Source organism: Acanthochromis polyacanthus, chromosome 13 (genome assembly GCF_021347895.1).
Source record: "Acanthochromis polyacanthus isolate Apoly-LR-REF ecotype Palm Island chromosome 13, KAUST_Apoly_ChrSc, whole genome shotgun sequence".
NCBI lineage: Eukaryota > Metazoa > Chordata > Actinopteri > Pomacentridae > Acanthochromis > Acanthochromis polyacanthus.
This window is the reverse complement of record NC_067125.1, coordinates 29,207,686-29,227,617: the sequence shown is the minus strand read 5'-3', so window position 1 is coordinate 29,227,617 and position 19,932 is coordinate 29,207,686. Positions and strand designations below refer to the sequence as shown.

Below are 19,932 nucleotides of genomic sequence, written 5' to 3'. Positions count from 1 at the left end.
TGGAGTTTGCTTTTTATTTGTCACTTTTATTTGGCTGTACTAATTCCCTTTGGTCTGTATTTAGTCAAACAATAACTTGCTTTTTCCAGGTGGCTGCAGGGAGAGAGTGGTACATACACACCATCTACACTGTTCGTTCTCGGGACAATGCTAACCGTGGCATCGGCAAGAGAAGTCTGGAATACCATGTGATGAGCCAGCACGCAAATCTGCTTCCAAAGAGTCAACATCGCACCAGGAGATCAGCCAATGATGAGCCAGACCTAGTCGAGGAGATCGGCGTGAATAACAACCGTGGCACGAATATCCTGCACATTGCGCTGGACCGTAGCACCCAGCAGAGGACGAGTCCAGGGAGGGAGATCTTCACCAAAGGAAACATCCCCCGTGAGCTCAACCAGAGAGACAGTGATGACAGACTAGTGCTGATCATAGGTGTCGTTGTTGGATTGCTCCTCACAGTGCTCCTCGTCATTGTGGTGGTGTTACTGGTGCGGTCGAAGCAAGAAAAGAAAGAAGTACCGAGGAACTCCAGCAGCGCAGAGCCCATGATGACACAAGGCCTGAGCAACAGTGACAGTTCAGAGGTCTAACTAGCAGACTGACGATTGAGAGATTTAGTTCATATTTTTATTTTGCAAGTGCCTCACATTTAAATAAAAAATTGAAGATTGTGTGTGAAGCATCACAAACTTTAAGAGCTTTGATTCTGTTCAGAAATCTACTTGAAATACTACATCACTCCACAGCCAGGGAGTGGTCTGGACACGAACTAGGAGATGGACAGTGTTAGTAGCTGTTTTAAGGCACTTGCCAAGTTGTCACCTCTCACTAATTGATTGGCTTTGATGCCACTTGATCCAAAAAAAGGTGTTATTTTGTTTCCAAAGGTGCTACAGAAGATGCCTCTTAACTTGAATGGCATTTGGTGTTTTGCTGAGTAGGGCAAGAGAAGCAGGATATTTTGCATACTGCTGTAATTGTTAATAGCGACCTTTGTATATTTGATTGCTGCACCAAGACACTGTCCACTGTTTGCTTACGCTGGAAGAATCTGTCTGTTCCCAGAGAGAATGATTTGTCCTTAGATCCAGTCAGTGTGTGCCTAAGAAGTCATGGGATTTTGAGGTTTTATGATGTAAAATGTTTGTCCCGTGTGATCTTGTGCTCATGTTTTTGCATGCTTCTTTTTTTTTGTATTTTAAGGTTCAAGAAAAAGGCCTAAAGGCAAATGAATTGTGACAAATGTGTCTGATCTACTGTATTCCCACTCATTTGTATTTCATAGTATATCCCATGAAAAACAGTATTTATCGGTAGCTAACTCTCATTGTTACATTTTCCCTAATATTTAGTTGGTGAAGCACTGTATGAGTTTAGGACCTCATAATTGACATAAAACACTAAATCAAATGAGAGACGTGAAACTCTTCTTGTAAAGAGTCTCTAGTACTGCAGCAACTTTCAAGCCAGCTGGTCTGCAATGTACAGTGTAGTATAGTAATAGTTCCAGATTCACGACTTCCAAGAGGAACTGCTTTCACTCTTGGCAAAATTTATGCACTTAGTTTCTAAGTGTTAACTACTGTACCTTTGTAGCGATAGCTGTGACTCTAAATCCCTTTTACAACAGCTGTGTGTTGACTGTGCTGTTTATTCCCCCCCCCCCGATAGGTTTATTGGATTTCACTCAAAGGGAATGAAATGTTTTAACCTCAATCATCATCTTTATTGTCAGTAATGCTCTCTGATTCATTCATTTTGAACATGTTTATTTATTTTTTCATGCCTTGCTGTTTTTGTCACAAATCATGTTCTTCTCTCCCTCTTTAATTTGATTTGAACCATTCTTTCCTCAAAATGTATGCCATCTTGCTTATTGTGATATGAATATACTGTAGATATGAACAGTTTGTGTGCCATGTTTGCATCAAAACGCCGTAAACGTAAGATGAAACATTCTACAAGCTTTCTGTTCATCAATTTTTGTTTTTCCTCAGATCCAGGCACCGGATTGCCATAAAATCTGAATACCTCTTACTACTGTATAACCTGTAATGATTGCTAACTTCATAATCACCACTTTATAAATGCCAGTTTATTTGCAATTTTAGTTTGAAATTCAAAGCAATTCTATGCAACCTGTGATATACCTTCATCAAATGTTTACCCCACATATGTATTTTTTCTGTGCACAATTTGCTTGCTAATGTAGGTTTGACCCAGTATCAAAGTACTGTGGTTGTTTTATTACACTGTAATGCTTTGAGTGCATTCTGAGCTTTTTATGCACATTTATGTATGTATGTATGTATGTACATATACATCATATATAAATATACCATTTGGATGTTTTGGGAATGGTTCCTGTTAAAAATGCATACTGTATGTGCTGTAAGTATTTGTAACATAGACCAGAAGCACAACATGGTCTCCAAATAAATAATTTTTCAAGAAAACTATATGAAATTCGATGTATTTATCAGAGGCAGGATATGCAAAATGCAAGATATGTAGATATATTAAGATATGTGGTGCAAGACCATAAATACTTATACTTAATGTTTCGTTTCACCCCCCCTCTTTTCTCAGACGAAAGGAAATCAACCAAGATTGTTAACGGGTGAAACTAACAAAAACTGCACAAACAAACAGAAAATGGGCTTCTGTGGTCTAAAAGAGGATAATGAGTGGGTGAATACCACTATCTCCCACTAAATCTACCAAAGGTAGTAGCCCAAACAAAAACTAAAACCCCTTAAAAGAAAAACATTCCCCAAAACAAAAGCAAGGAAGTGCCGGATTCTGTGCACAGACACGACAAAAAGGCAATTAGGTTTCGATAAGAAGGCAGACTGATGGTGTCAAACCTTCCTGGTCACCCACCCACAGCCATCTGAGCAGTTGGGAGATACCTCCTTATATCCCCGCCCAGCTGATTGGCAATAGCACACAGCTGAGCTCAATCACACAGGTGCAGCACATTGAGCTTGATCTGAAAGCCAGGCTGTGAACTTTCCAAGTCCATAACATTAAGGTTGCTCTTACTGCTCATTTCATGATTGTGAAATCGAAATTTGTAGCCAATCTAAGCCAAGACCAAATAAGCCTGCAAGGCTTTTTATTTTTCACCTCTGTTATTTAATTTTAATGTGCTAATTTACATGAAAAAAGAGATCTAGTTTCATTCAGAGCAAATCAAGCAGTCCAAGCATACACAACAACTCAGTAAACCATGTGCTTTTATTACCAGTGCATATTCATAGAGAAAACAAAATTGGGTCAGGTAAAATGCTTTAGACACATCTCAAAAAGGTGAGCGTTGACCCTTTAAAGAAGTCTGCGCTCCCGTTTGGCAACAACTCAAACGACAGATCAGGTGCATCAAAAACTGCAGCTTCCTGGTTGACTGAACTGCTGTCATATCCGAGTCTTGTAGCTCAGAAAAGCTTCATACTCCAGACTGTTAATGTTTGTGTTTGTGGCATAAGCACAGTGCTGTGGGTGGTTAAGTCAGACCAGAAGCCTGTCTCAGCTGCACCTGGTCCATCTTCTGCTGTGGCACCATGTTGTCTTATGATATTACACAGAATGAACACAAGGGGGAGCATGAGCAGCACCAGCTCTACTGGTACAGGAGTCCTTCCATTGGAGTCATTGCTTGATGTAGTGCAGGCAGGAACTCAGATCTAACGGATAAATAGCTTACAACTGTATCATAGTGAATGGTTTCTTAAGCGTGGATGTGTTGAATAGCCAATGTCATATATTAAATGGTCATTTACAGTAATATATTTGTAACGGTTTCTTATGTGAAAGCCACAAATTAACAAAGACTGCAAACAGAATTCATATTCCATCCCAGCCATTTCTGTAATCCTAAATCAAGACTACACTTGCACAAATGGATAGATTTTCTCACAAAGCTTCTTCCTGTGATAACACAAAATAAAAAGAGTTAATTTTCTTTTCTACTGACTTTGCGATCAAATTTGGATGGATTTCCTGAGATATGCATATTATTTCTGGTCAGGTGGTAGCACTTTGATGAATTAAGCTATTTAATTGTTAAAGACAAAACAATCCTGTCATGAATCCAATCCATATATCATATCTGACATTATTCTGAACAAAGAAACTTTAAAAACTATATTTTATTTTATTTTTTGTTAGTATCTAAACTGAAAACCTAGATGGGGTTATAGCTTTGAAAGAGAGCTGCCCATGTGCACAAACACTGATCTACATTTTCCAGATGTGGGTGGATACTGAATTCTGCTTTAAGGGGAAGTTTCTATAAAGGAAAAGGGAGAAAGTGTGAAGTTCCATAGAAGGGAAAAAAAAGCACATCAATTTAGAAAAATAATTTGTAAATGCTGAGCAAGTATAAAATAAAATAAATTAGCATTTTTCATCATTTTTCCCCTTAAAAGAACAGATATTAACAAAAATGAATATTGTGCTGCTTACATTAGCAATAAATATGACACTCTTCTTCTTTGAAGCATGTGCTGGATGTGTTTTAAAAGCACTCTTTTACAGCTGCCATACACACGTGTGAAATCTTGAAATCCTTGACTGCTGCACTCTGAAGAGCCAAAAGGCTGTGTTTCAAAATCGTAGCACATACATACGGAGTGATCTAATATACACAATATACATTTATGTATATACAGTACATACAGCAAATCAATGCACAGATGGTGGTGACATTTTATGTGAGATGTTAGTAAATAAGGAAATTTTACATTTCATTGCTGGAGAAGCATAGCGCTGTTCATTTCACTGTAAGCATTAACTAGTTCATGAGAAAAGCAACTGATGGTTACACTGTGTTGTTGCCTACAGGCAATGAGATAAAAGAAAACTTCATGCATCTGGACAAGTTATGGCTGATTAAATACTTCAATCTATCTTCTACTCTGTCTGGTCTCGCAGAAAGTGTGGTTTGATAATACCGTCAACAGCGTATATTACACAAAAATGTTTTTGCACGTTCTCCAAAACCGGTCCATAAGCTTTATGTCATTACTTGTCCCAAAGACGCTACATCTCTCATCATCAAATTCAACCTTCAATACACATCATAAAGGTAAAGTGAGGTGACATTTGATTAATATCCTGGAAATCAGTTGATGTGCACATCAAAAGGCTGTACTGGAAATATCATTGCACCCTGTGGAATACATTGGTTGTGTCGTCAGTGCTTGTGTTGGTGATCCAGTCTGTCTCGGGGTCTCTACTGCAGGTAGCGATAGACCTTAAAGCAGTGGTTCCCAGAGTCTGCCACTGCCACATGACCATCAGATGTGAGGGCCAAGCCCTGGGGGCCATAGAGCGGGTCAGCTGTAGTGTTGATGTAGGACAGGAAGGACCCTGAGCTGTCGAACACCTGGGTAGTTACACAGCATAGAGGCACGGGTTGGGTGAGTGACTGATTGACTATAAAATGTTTCTCTACATTTAGTGACATATAGTTTTTCTAAGCTGACCTGGATCCGACTGTTGCCCCAATCAGCAACAATGATATTTCCATTGGAGTCCACAGCCACACCTGTTGGAGCATTGAACTGGCCATTCCCTTCTCCATGGGAGCCAAATTTAAACAGGAACTCCCCGTCTGCATTGTACACCTGTCAGGGAGAAAACATAAGAGAGAACGGGAGAATGACGCCGTCACGCATAATAAAAATATGTAAACAAACATAGGATACAAAGCATATTGCTATAAATATTTGAAACAACACAGCCAGTCAGCCACAGCAGCTGTCTGCCCTTTGTTTCCTGTTTTACGATATTTATGTTTGGCTCAGTTTGCCTTTTCTTATGTTATTAAAAACGAGTCAATTTCAAATCGACTTTATTTTTATTGTTATGCATGCACCACTGACAAGGCGAGTAATATGATTGTGGGAAAATACGGGAGAAAAGACAGCCAAGCTAACCATCAACAGGCAGTTCTTTCAGATTAATCAAGTTGTTTAAAATAAAGAAGAGGAAGGCACCACAAAGCAACGAAACTATGGGAGAGGTTCGCTGCAGGTTTGGCAAGATAAACTGGCACTGCTTGATATGTTTTCCTGTAAAGCATTTATTCACAATACTTCCAGTGCAAGTTTGCTACAATAACTAACGCAGACATACACTTGCAACACACCATACCTTGACTGAATGGTTATGGAAGTCTGTTACCACAATCTCATTTTTGTTATTTACAGCCACAAAGTGAGGACCTGAAAATAGCAGAGGAGACAGAGAAGGAAATAGTAAAGATGAGTCATTCATGGCTTTACGACATACGAGAGGAAGTTCCACATTATTTTTGGACTTTGAAAACAAGAGACAAAGTGGTCACAGAGAGACTCTGACAGTGGATGTGGGACAAGATGTGAGACAGGACAGAGCTGATGCATCAACATACAAAAAGAACAAAGATTCATTTTTCTTAGTTCACACTCACAGTGAATTAATTACTTACTGAAAACAGGGCCAGATTTACTAAGCTTTGTTTCCAGTGCAATGTTTGCACCACTTTTCTCTAAAAGAAAAGAAAAGGCCCAAGTGAGAAATGAAATTGAACGAACCGGTGAGTACAGCTGAAACCCCATCAGTGAGGGATTCCAGCAACACAAGCAACTTATTGTTCCCTCCAAGTCTGAGTGAGAGGCAAGGACAATCATCACATGTTCTACCAGAATGATTGAGTGCATGTTTACAGTTTGAGGTAATCAGTGCACAAATGAAAATAAAACATTAACAGTGTATTGAAGTGTAGATTTCAGCAAGCAGTTATACATGCCCACATTAGTTGGACTCTGAAATAAAGAGTGCATAGAAACATGCTGATCACGTAATGGAAGAAATTTTGTACAAATCAACATTCCTGTGAAGAAAAGTAAATAAAATCTGTAAATCTGGCCCAAATACATGCCCTGAAACATGAAGATTCAACATGTGTGAATTCCTGCCTCTTCCTGTAATAGATATTCATGGTAAAATTAGAATACAATTGTAATACTGTTGGTTGCTTGCAACGGCGCAGTACCTGCAAAGTGTCTGTCTGATGTTCCTCTGGCTCCAAACTTGGTCACCAGCTTCCCATTTGATTGGAAGATGAAGACACAGCAGGCCTTATTATCAACTGTGATTATATGTCCGTTCTTATCCACAGCCACACCTTTGGGTCCCATCAGTCTTCCTGCCCCAATTTTATTCTGCGACAACCAAAGGTGCAGTTTGGTCATTTATTGATTTCATTTTTCATTTTAAGGGATTGTTGTGAAAACACTCGTTTTTTTCCTGACTGAGATGACTCACCTTGAACTTGCCATCTGAGGAGAAGATGCTAATCCATCTATTGTCGTAGTCAGCTACAATGATGTCACCGTTCATGTCCACTGTGACCCCTGTGGGGCGCTGTAGCTGCCCTGGTGACCGACCCCTTACCCCAAACCTCATCTTAAACTGTCCGTCATTAGAGAACACCTACAAAAAGAGAAAATGCACTTGCTCCCAAATCTAAGGAATGAAATAATTCGGTACATTGCTTTGCAGCTCAAAAAAATCAAAGACAACGACCTGTATGCACTGGTTGTTGCTGTCTGCCACCACAATCCGCCCATTACTGGAGGTTGAGATGCCTTGAAGGTTAGTGAATTCTCCTTTATCTCGTCCTCTTGTTCCTGTAATATCAACAAGACATCAGTGTACTTCAGTACTAAGTATGTGTGAGAAGTTGTTTGGTATTTTGCTTAGGATATTTCTTGATAATTTCAGCTTTTATGTTGCATTTGATAGTTCAAAAGAAGACTCTTTGTGACACTAAAACTAAAAACTCTGCATCATCAGGTGCTCAGACTATCCAGGGATATGACACAGTGTGCGCTCAAGAGAAAAACATCATGCAGCTCAGTCAGCAGTTACTATAATTAACAACAGAACTTGGAATTATTCACGTACCAACTCTGTAGATCAGCTCGTCCTCTATTGGGTTTTCCTTTTTCTTGGTGGTGCTGTACATGCTGGAGGGCCTGCGCACAGCCTTCTGTCGAACATGACCTCCTCCTCCACTTGGGGACTTCACTCGTCTCTTCACGTCGTCTGGCGACTGCAGGACGTCTGAAGGTTTGACGGCGCGCAAACGGAACGGACTCCCCCTCACAGGCTGTTCATACAGCAGCAGAGAGAAGGTGAATTCTCCCTCAGAGCGGAGGGTATATCCGACCTCGTAGGTGCCGTTCTTGTTATCCACCACCTCAGCTTCAGTGCACACTCCATCTGCAGAGACAATCTCTGCCCTGAGAGCAGCATTACCAGTCTTCACTAATTCTCCATCCTTGTCTTTAGTGGTCACGGTGATGGTGGTGTGCTGGCTGACCAATGCATGTCGCAGGCCTTCACCAGTAGCAACACTGGTATGGCCAACAGCCCCCGTTGTGATCAGGACTCCCAGATTCTGGATGGAGCGCCTCAGTCCGTCTGTCTCTACCTGGCATTCCAGATGTCCATTTTCATGAGGATATTCAGGAAAGCTGTGTCGCGCCAGAGCACTGACTCGCTCACCCATTTGTTTCTGGACCAGCAGGACCTCTGTGGCACTGCCATGGCTCAGGGCATGCTCTGTGAAGTTACAGCTGCTCTGAATGTTCTCTTTGCCCTGAAGCAAAGAGGTGAGCTGGGCTTGAAGAACCTAAAAATGCCCAAAGACACGGAGGCAGACAGTAAATGCTTGTACAATGAACTGTGAAATTTGGAACATTACTGATTTTTTTTCTCTCTCATTAAAAGAAAAACCAAAAAGACCTCCGACCTTCTGCTTGGTGCTGCAGATGTTTTCCACCTCAGTAATGAGAGCAGTCTTGCGCTGGTGTAAGGCCTTCTCAAGCTCATCAAAAGTACTACTGATTTCAGTCACTGCCTCATTTTTCCTGTCTGTAAGCTGCTTGGATATCTCATTCACCAGCTCAATGGCAGCTGTCAGCTGAGGTAGTCTGACAGAAGAAAGAGAAACACAATACAAAATGTGCAAATCAGCATTCTTTATTCTTACAATATTTTCAACATCTTCCAGAAGCAATCATGAAATGTATTATGCATTAAGGCATTGAAAATCAATACCTGTTGCGCACAGCATCCAGCTGATTTTTCAGAGCTGACTTATGCTGCTCCAGCACATCCCTCAAAGGAACTGTCACATGTTCCCTGTGCTCTCCCTCTGTGCACTCCAGACACATGGCGGTTTCACATGACTCGCAGTAAAACTCCATCACCTGCAGGTGGTGCAGTGGAGCAGAAGACAAATGAACATAACACATATAAAGGGGGGAAATGAGATCTAACAGAGGACAGTATATGAATGAATTTGTGGTTGATCTATGGTAGATCTGGCCTACTATTTAACACATTTTGTTTGGGCTTACCTTGCCCTCATGGTTGGGGCAAGAAAGGGGCTGACAAGTTGTAGCTGCATTGGCTGACTCAAGAACGTTGCACGCCTCAGGTCGGCTGCACTCTGGATCTCGCTGTAACACCTCCATTAGGTTTGTGATGAAGAAGTTGTTCTGCAGGGCTGCCACACCCTTCTCTGGCAAGATAGAAGTCTGTCTGCATACTGGACAGGACAGCGTCAAAGACTGGGGAGGGATGTAATTCTGCAGACATCTACAGTGAGACAAGATGTAAAGGAAATTCATTAGTGGGATACAGTTGCAATTAAGTACTCTAGCAGCATGAACTGTGGAAATCGGCTCTTGCTGCCATCAATGCTGTGCCATAAAAAAGGCTGTCTGTTTTTCTTGTGGCCAAGCTGAGACTAGCTAGAACCTTACATCATGGAGAAGTCACAATGATGAGAAAATAGCTGGATTTGGTGATTATTTTTTTTTGGTCATTACATCTAATTTTCACCCAATTCTAGTATATATATATATATATATATATATATATATATATATATATATATATATATTTTTTTTTTTTACTAACATACTTGAAAGCTGTTTTATTTTGGATTTTTGCTACAAAGTGTTTTACCATTTTTATTTTTTTCCCTCATTGCATTATTTTTCTTTTTAATTGTCTTTATCTTTTTACTGTCATATCAATATTAGTCAGTCACTAGCAAAGCCCATTATGTAAGGTCTTAAACAAATAAAAGCAGAATGTAATTCAGAGCTTACTTTTCACAGAAGGTGTGCAGACAAGGAAGAACCTTGGGGTTGTGATAATGATCCAAACAGATGCTGCAAACCAGGAACTGCTTGTCTATCTGCCTGACCACGGGGCTGGTGCTGCCAGTCTCACGCTTAGCCATAGTGACAGACATTCAAAGGGGGTACAGGAACCAGTTAACCTGCACATGTGGAGTGGAAGAAACAGGTGAAAGGTCAGGAAAGCCTTGAAGAAACATTCAAACAGGGTGAGGAGGGCGTACTCGTTTCCTTAGCAAAGGAACGAATGAGTCACAATGCTGTACACATTATAAAACTTCATCTACATCCTGTATACTGCTTGCAATTTGTGCTCTCTCATATCAAACTGGGTCAGTAGTATGAACTTCCTACCCAGAGGTTGTTTGACTTTTTAAATGAAAATTCCGATCGGGTTAATGCAGTGGAAAAATGAAAACATGTGATCAACACCACAGGGTAAAACTCTCAGCAAACACAACCCTGCTGTCTAGAAGCAAACATGTCCGTACTTACACTGGTGTTTGAAGTACAATATATGTGTGTATAAATATGCTGTTAACAGAAATGGCTTGGATACGTCTTGTGTTTCATTCCTGGCAATATTTGTCCGTACACCGTGGCATTAATTAATTTGAATTCCAGATGAGTGGATGCCTGCTGGCTCTGTGTTCAGATGGCTGAGTTGCTGTTACATGAAACTGTATCAGTGGGTCAAGCCCAGATTAACTCAGTGTGCCAATGATATGTTGTACATCTGTCATATTGTGCATAGGCACAAAAAGGATTACATGAACCACTAGAAACACAGACATGCTGCTTTAAAGTGGTCACTGCTTACAAAAGAATCAATCTTCATTTCAAAAAAAGGTCCAGTCATTTGTTGTGCTTGTTTGTCTTGTTTGTTCAACTTAGCTGTGTATGATCAGAAACTATTAAGTCCTCTGTTTTTACAGTGTACATCAGGGAACTTCAGCATTGTAGAGAATGCCATTAATCAGTGCCTTCTTGTTGTTTTTTTTCTATATTTCAATTTAGAAGGGGAGTGCTTATATTAAATTCAAACAGTGACGTCTAAAAAACAGTTTAGTATCAAAAATTAGGACAGTAAATAACTGTGAAAATTTGTGCAAAAGGATTTAATTTACAGCTTCAAATAAAAAGGAGACAAATCAAAAATAAACGCTAAATTTTGAAAATTGGAATGCATTTCTCAATAGGAGCTAAGAATGGTGGCATATAATTAGACCTAGACACAGGTGTTCTGTATGTTTGCTTTTTGTCTGTTTTTATTGCAACACCAACATCCTGCCTGATTAAGTCCTGAGGATGTGGTAACTTTAATGCAATATAAAATCATGGATGATCAGCTACTTCTTAAACACTCTGCGAAAGGCTCCGAGTCTTGTTAGCTAGGTGAGATTTGCCTGATTTAATATCTAGCAGAAATACCACTGGAAACTTTCATCTTCTGGAGAACACTCTAGAAATCAAAGATCTCTGAAAAATATTGTGTGAAATATGCTGAAAACCAGTTCCTGAATAACATAAAATCAAAGAAATACTAAAATGAAAAGGTTCACCCTGTGGTAGTGGTGATATAATCGAAGTGAGAGCAGTGGAATGTGACATCTGTACTTGAACTGTAGAGCTCACAGCCGTCATGTGTGACTTGATTCAATTGCAACTTCAAATAAAACACCTAGATGAAAACCTAAAATAAGAACAAATCCAATTCCTGTCCTAAAAATGTCTTGTGGATCAGAATCTGGTATGTCATCACTGAATACAGAACGGTATTGTATAGTTACTGATGATGAATATTAGTTCAAAGAAACTGAACCTTCATGTGGATAAAGATATTAATATAAAAACAACTCACAGTTTATTGGATTACATTGGACACAGACAACACATGATTCAATTTAACTGAGACTCGCTATTAGTTTAAATGTTGCATCACTGAATTGTCAGTAGCCCAGTTTAAACTGCCCTCCTAGCCTGACCTGGGATGAAGCTAATTATCAGGCCTGTTTCTCACCAAACACCAAAAGCTTCCCATTCTGTCTTGAAGTGCTGAGCAGTACATTGACAAATATAGCTAGGCCCCTTTTCTTTGAAAGTAAGAAGAGGAAAGAGGAAGCTTTTGCCACTCCCCAAATTCCTTCTGGTTCCTTCCCTTGACTCCAAACAGGCTGAGTTCAGGAACCACCTGTCTGCGTGTCAGTGGGGAGATGGGGGGGGATTCACGGTGAGCTGTGCTGCCTCTCTCACATGAGCAAGCAGGCCTCCAAGGCAGCTGTCCCTCTGCAGCACAGAGCAGAAAGCTCTAACAATGGCATTCCAGCTCTGCTCACAGCTCAGCACCCCACATCTTGTCCCCTCCCTTCATCGCTTGTCCTTCTTTTTATTATTCTGTCATTTTTTCTCCTCTCTCTCTCAACCAAATAAATGCAATCATAGCATCAGCAGGCCTGACCTCTGCCACAGGAATCTTGCAGATGGGGCTTTTCTCAGGCACCCTGGCTCCATTGTTGCTTCGTCTCAAGTGATTAGAAGGCCTACTGACTAAGGAGCTCTGCTGAGCCCTTTCACTGTCCACACAACAAGCCCTTCCCCAACCCTCTGTGCCTCCCCCTTCTCTTGTCTCCCCACACAGGCCCTCCCTTCCCTGGGCTGTCTTCCCTTTACATGGACTGTGAATTGTAGCAGCTGAACAGTGACATCAGGAGGTAGCTTTACGAGCCAAAGCCTTCAGGCTCCTCCCTGTTTGGCTGGCTGGCTGCTGCCTTTAGGATTGCAACAGTCTCCCCGCCCTTCACTTCCCTTCCTCCCTTGCCTGTCTGTTCCCTCAGCAGCCCTCCTCGGCTCAACTCCCACTTGCCTCACCACAGAAAGAGGATCTTTCTTTAAAAACAGTCTTTCCCTGACAGAAGCTCTTAGTAGGTTAAAGAAAAAGGAAAAATAAAAACAGGGAAGACAAAAAGAATGTGAGTGAAAAAAAATTACGAATGGTTTAAGCGTGCAAATTTATAAAGCTATCCTTAAAAGCTTGAACAGGTTCTTTAACTACTAGCCATACATACAGTAGCACCTTAAACAGATATAAATTAATCCATGAGTTGAATTATTTCACACATGTCTGATAGAAATATACACATAGCAACAGTGACAATGGAACACAGGCTGGGGACATGTAGTATACTGCAACGTTTGAGGAAGCATGTGATCCACCACAAGGCTTCGTCATGGGAAACGTATGATCAGCAACTTCATACACATCAGGTCAGCTATTCCTGGCAGTGTGCAGCACTGTTTGCTTTCCTTGCATCTGTCATGGACAAACATGTTGCCTGCAAAAAGCCACAGAATGTGAATGTTTGCAAATTCAGCTGCTTGATTGCGAAGCATCATTTGCCACTCTCACTCTGTATTACAGTTAAGTGGCTTAATGTCCTCCTGCAGGGGCAGTCCCTGTCTGCCATCTGGATTACCGTGTCTCCCAGATTCAGATGACACCTTCATGCCACTGTCAGGTCAAATCTGACTTCAAGTAAATGCTTAATGTGCACATAAAATGATAAGGGCAGCCATTGCTTGTCCATAGACCAAGCAATACAGATGTGTTCCATCCTTGAGGTGAGTTGTTTGTGTGCTAAACACCTTTGCCCTGACGGCAGCCAGGGACATCTAATATGAATAGTTTAATTGGATTTCAGCAACATGAGCCCGCATTCAGAGAAAACATCGCTCTCAGCTTAATCTGCTTGGATTTTGTCTGCTGGTAGTTAGGGCAGGTAGCCATGCCCTACTCATCACTGTTCTCGTACAGTGCTACTTGTTTTTGTTGCTGTGATTTGTCAGCTAAATTGAATACAGACCTGTAAAGTTTTCTGCAAATCATCACTCTGAGGCATTCTGTCCTTTGTAATACAAAAAGCAGTGACTCATGTCTGCTAGTTCATTTCCTACTTTGTAAAGGGATTTTTTTTTTTTGCCTTGTGACTAATGGATGAAATGAGTGATGCCATCTTTTCTGAATGAGAAAACATCCCATCCCAAAAATGTCAGACTCAATAAATGACCTGCTTGTCTCACCCACTGTTTTTTTAAATTATTCGTGAGTTCATAGAATTTATGGAAAATATGACCTCTTAATGAGTCAGTCAGACCACTATCAAATCGAGAGCCCAATAAATTCACTGACTACCACAAGTATTCAGTGAGTAATTATAAGTTTCAACATCCTATATTCAAGTCTTTAGTTCATGAAAATCAATCCAAGGGATATAATTTCCTACTAAACAGTTTTTTGTAAATAATGTGGCAGAAAGAAGTATTTATTAAAATATCTGTGGATTATCCTGAATAACTAGGACATGGTTTGAGAAAGATTTTTTTGCTGAGTTGTGTGTCCAATGCTTTGAGCCCAACACATGAAATTGCTTTCACTATGTTTTATGGGGTTTGAAAAAAAAAAAAAACTTGGCTAATAAAACAAAATTGTCTGTTTGACTCAATACCTGTGTTGAGTATGATCACTAATCACATAATGTAACATTAAAATAATACAGATTAATATAATAAAGGATATTCTCATTATATAATACATTATGCAAAATCACATATTAAATTCACTGAAAGTTGATAAACGATCAAACAATAAAAGGGAAACTAGTCCTTTAAGAAGGCTGTGATTTGTAGATTGTTAATATCATTCCTTAACTGTGACTATTCAGGATTCCAGGATGTTTGTGCATCAAGGGTCATAAAAAGCACGTTCCTCTTCCCTTCCTTTTCCCTCGTTTCAGTAAGAGACAAATACCTTTAATCACAACTGTATCCAGCATTTCAAGTCTCTGTTTTGGTCTGGTTCGATCTACTATTTTTGCACCATTAGTTGAAATAAGGTCCTTTGAAGTTGCGTTACAGCAGAGATGAGAATTCAGACAGTTTATTTCAGCAGCTGCTTGTTTGCTGAACCGGCAAACATTGGCAAAAGCCTTACTGTCCTGAAGTCAGAAGTTTAGGCTCTTGATGATGTGCTCCCAAGATTGTGTTTAAATATAGACTGTAGTTTATGTTTCCAACCACATCTGTTGTGCCCTGGTTCTTGTGTCATTCTGCAGTGATTGTTCCTAGGCTCTCACCACTACTGATTTTGTTAAGTTTTAGGAAAGAGTGTCTCAGTGTTATGAAGAAATATCTGTATGTTTGAGTAAAAGAGAAAGAAGAAGAAAAACTTCAAGTCAGAAAGGCAGCTGCTGTGTATCAGAGACTTTAAGGGAGCTTTGCCTCAGGGACTTTTCTGGAATTACATAATAAAATAACTGAGCTGTTTTCTACATTACTGTCAACATCATACATCAGCTGCATTGCTGTACATATCTTTTTTTGGTTGCGATTTAACCGTCATAACTCTTTCAAAAGACTTCAGAAATTTCCTGAGCTTTTCTTGTTCACTAAGTAGTAAATCATAAAGCAAATAGGAAACCCTAAACATGATCATTATGGCAATACGCAGACATATCTGATGGAATCTAATTCAGACAGAGGTCAAGCCTGACAGACTACCCACGCTACCAATGACATCCTAGAACCCTTGTACTGTTCAGGACAACAAGGCTGATATAGACCTGAGAATGAGATGTCTTTGCCATCAGACTTCTGAAGGTACATTAAGGGGCTGCTGAGGGGTCAGCAGGGGTGCCTGGCTCTGCGATGACTCATCAATCATTATTCACACAACACAGAAACTTCTCCTCAAACTAACAAGCTCCCCTTACACCTCACTGCATCAGATGAAGGAATCTGTCTCACTGCATCACTTTCTGTCAGAACGGTCCGAGCAGTGGGTTTTACATGATGAAAGAAAAACAGTCTGTGGCATATTTTATGAGGCGTTTGAGAATGGTAGACTCGACAAAGGACACAGCTATCTAAACCAGTGCTGTTTGTATCATGTTACGTCGTTTTTACTGAGTTCATCTTAGACACAAATGGACTCACTATTTATATTTATTCTTTTTATTTGATTTGTATTCTGTTGTGCTTGCCTGACTCAAAGTGCACAGGAATCAATATGCATACATAACAAAGGCCTGACTCAAATTTGCTGAGTCTGTCCATTACTAGTATTGAAAATGTGTAGAGATTAACTCTGTAAACTCATGTTAAAAGCAAGTAGTTTTTGAATTTCTGAAAACTAACATTGTACTAGTCAATTATCTTTATTGTCTGTAGATATTAGAGAGATAAGGTGCAACAGCTAATAAGAGGCGATGAGAGACACTGACCACATCGTGTCAGGAGATATCTTTGTCTCCCTGTGGGCACACTATCATAAACATTGGCAGAAGACAATGCGGCATGCAGGCAGTGTGTCTGCAGGCACAACATACACTGCAGATTTCACAAAAGGTCGATCAGTGCACAAGCAGTGCCTGCAATGCTTATTCACCTGCAGTAAGAGCTACAGAGTGACTGTGTGTGTGTGTGTGTGTCATACTGTGACTCCAGTGGTCACAAAATGTACATGTCATCCTGTGTAATCACACCAGCAATATTTCACTTAACGATTTGCTTACCAGGGGTCAGTCTGTGCTCTATGAAGCATAATGGTGCTGCAATTTGTTAACAAAAGATAAATGATGGACTGACTGAGATTTTACCTTGACAGATCATTGAGCAAAACAAATGGTTTGATGAAAAACACCATGAATGTGCTAAATGGTCTCTGATAAGTAACTCTATCACATTAGTGAAAAAATCACTCTAAAACTGTGTCTTGGATATTTTGATTTCTAGATCGATTATTGGGACTTGTTTTGCATTGTGTTTACCTTTATTGACTTATAAGGCTTTGCTATCTTTATCAATCTTGGAAAATGTTTAAGTGCAAAACTTCAAAAATGGCTGTAGCTTTGTAATTCCTGGAAACACTTTATCAGCTAGATTTATTTTATCTTTCTATACTGCCATATAGTCAGAGACGTGTAAACGATATACTGCAGTTCAATAAAAATATGAAAGGATGACATTTAAGTTCAGTTGCTGGAATTTTAAAGATGAAATAAATCATTTCCCTGTATCTCTATGCTTTTTCCTGAAATTATTGATGTAAAGCTTAGACTATAAAATTATTTCTCTGCAGCCTCATGAAGTCTCATTTAATATTCATTATATCATGTTTGATGTGACTGCATCTCACTTGATGAGGTAAGGGTAGATTCATGAAGCCACATGTACAGAGCTTGAAGGAAACAACCATCTACTAGTGAAGGTAGTGCTAGTGAAAATGACTTGGACAAGTGGTTCAATCTAATCTGTCTTAAAGGAGGGCAAAATTATTGTCTAATGATTGATTCTGATCAATAATCAGTGTAGAACCAGAGGACAAAGAATATTTAAACAGAATACAAATAAACTGACAGTGATCTTTAAAAGTATGTTGTTGTTGCTTACTTGTTGTCCTTATTTGTGGTTTATCATCCAGACAAAATGGAATTCTACATCTACTCTAAAGCAACAATCTTATTGATAATTTTCCTGTATTTTCTCTCTGGCTAATATAATAAAATATGAGCTCCATCAGAAGCTACAGTAAAGGTTATTTTGCATGGGGTTTTCTACAGACCTATTCATAACAAGTACAAATGGTTAGGAGGGCTATTAAGATCAATTTTAGATCACTATTTTCAGATGAAGCTGAGTTTAATTGTATTTAGTTTTTACCATGTGATTTTAGTGGAAAAGTTCAGAAAATAACCACAGTACAATTTCCTGCCATGGGCACAATTTAAATTGTGATATAACCTGTAAATCATTACATGCCAGACTCAGCCTGCACTGTTTACCAATCTGCCTGTCTTCCCATTTGAGTGAATGAAGAGGGGAATGGTCTGATAAACATCCTTAATAAATCACTGCCTCATGTGTGCCTTTGATCAAATTAGTATTCAAAGGTTGTGGTCACTTCTACCCTACAGTTGGAGCTCTGTTCCTGGTAGAAAACATTTGGACATTACTTTAATGTTTGCAGAGATGTGTTGAAACATTTCAGCCTGCATTAGCACTGTAAGGCCGGGATAGCACCCTTGATTGCTCCCTTGCTGTCTTGCACATGCTGCTGGTCTGATATACCTAATGAAAACTGACATAATCTGAGATTCCCAGTAAGTGTATTCAAAGTGACTGAAACACTACAGTCCTGACGCAGGCACGGAACCCCTGCTAAGAATCTGCCCTCTGGCGCAGCATCCAGGACCGTCTGCAACCTCCCTGTGACCCAGTGCAGTCAGCCAGCATAGCAAAACCAGCCTAACACCTCTATCAGCTGCACACATCAAAAGTAACTTTTCAGATAGTTTTACACAATGATGAACCATCCTCCTGAACAACATGTAATCAATGCAGAGCCGTTGTACCATCAGCTTCCAGTCCAGGCCAGAGGTGTAAAAAATGATGCATTGCCTGATGCTGTTGCTGCAGTATAGTGCAACACAAGGAGTCACAGACTGACATAAGCAAACAACATGCTGATTCACATGTGGCTCACATAGCGTCCCAGCAGAACACCGCATACATATTCAGATCAGAAAACCAGTGAAAGATCACTAATCCTCTAAACAAAAGAGTGTGTATGCTTGATTACAGAGCCCAGCCCTCAGACTGCAGCAGAGATGCCCACCTGCTACAGAGCCGGCAGCCAGCCGGCAGCCAGCTAGGAGCTAAAATGGAGAAGTGTGTGGGCTGGTTGAGGAAGCAATACAGAATCAGAGCAGCAGAGTATTTTAGTGCAACAGTTGCTTTTAAATGAGGCTGGAATAAAATCCTTCTACTTAATATTTTCCATTAAAAAAAATAGAAAATAGAAAAGACACAACATAACAAAGGAGAAGACTTCATGGTTTATCATTACATCCCCTCTGTGATTTACCAATGCACAGATGCTGGTTGGGATGGAGTAATCAATTATTCATCTGCTCCTCTCCCAGTCATTGTATTATTGAGGACTCCAGATACAGGCACAAACAAGATGAGAAAGCAGAAATACGATACCATAAAAAGAAGTGAATGGCCAGACTGTACTCACATGAATTCCCAGCAGGAGGGACTGGAGTGTCAGCATTGCAGGCCGGAGAGAAAGCCTCCCATTGTCAGTGTCCCAATCCTCTACAACAGAATCCACAGACAGGGCGACAGAAAGGAAAGGGCAGGGTATGTCTGGTAGAAGAAGGGGACAGTAAGGAAGAGGACAAGGGAAGGGAGGAGATTAGAGGAGTGGCTTACATGTAGCATTGGTCAGATGTCTGATGGGAGGAGCTGAAGAACCCAATAGTATATGGAGGGGGCAGGGAATATGCAAAAGAGATGAAATCTCGGGAACTGACTGAGAGATAAGTCTGTCTGGTGCAAAGGGGTTTGGCTTCCTTGGATCCCACCCAGTTGCCTTAAATGGACAAAGGATGTAGTTTATTACCTTTAAGCTTTGAATTACGAGGAGGCAAAGAATTACTGGAGCATAAACACAAAAGGAATATACTTTGCAATAAAACATTCAGGGAATAATCCTGAAACTGACTTTAGTTCAGTGATTGAACAGTTTCACAGTATTTTTCATGTTATATTCTCTTAGAGCTCACATCCTGATGCCCTAGTTTTTTGTTGTTGTTTTTTTTATCTGTAGACAGGGAATTGCCAATAAAAATGTACTATTACTGAGCACTGTGTAGACTTTATAAGG

The 19,932-nt window shown here is 40.1% G+C and overlaps 2 protein-coding genes across 4 annotated transcripts in view; one reads left to right on the top strand and one right to left on the bottom strand.

The window, feature by feature from the left end:
• Positions 1–2,462, top strand: part of frem2b (FRAS1 related extracellular matrix 2b) — a 49,811-nt gene extending 47,349 nt beyond the window's left edge. For both annotated transcript variants that reach the window (XM_022189184.2, XM_022189183.2), the window contains exon 24: positions 90–2,462. In XM_022189184.2, coding sequence (XP_022044876.2) covers positions 90–593 — 504 coding nt within the window. In that variant the 3' untranslated portion in view covers positions 594–2,462. The remainder of the gene's footprint in view (positions 1–89) is intronic.
• Positions 2,463–3,225: 763 nt separating this feature from the next.
• On the bottom strand, positions 3,226–19,448 carry LOC110947873 (tripartite motif-containing protein 3-like). Of its 2 annotated transcripts, XM_022189185.2 has the most exons (13): positions 19,282–19,447; positions 10,179–10,351; positions 9,420–9,660; positions 9,118–9,269; positions 8,810–8,990; positions 7,960–8,689; positions 7,579–7,682; positions 7,318–7,485; positions 7,046–7,214; positions 6,479–6,538; positions 6,163–6,233; positions 5,493–5,633; positions 3,226–5,392 (listed from the first exon to the last, which is right to left on the bottom strand). In XM_022189185.2, the coding sequence occupies exons 2-13, from the start codon at positions 10,322–10,324 to the stop codon at positions 5,240–5,242; spliced, it is 2,316 nt and encodes a 771-aa protein (XP_022044877.1). In that variant the 5' UTR covers positions 10,325–10,351; positions 19,282–19,447; the 3' UTR covers positions 3,226–5,239. The 2 variants fall into 2 exon arrangements, with proteins under 2 accessions (XP_022044877.1, XP_022044878.1); XM_022189186.2 differs by lacking the exon at positions 6,479–6,538 and having other exon boundaries at positions 19,282–19,448.
• Positions 19,449–19,932: the final 484 nt, after the last annotated feature.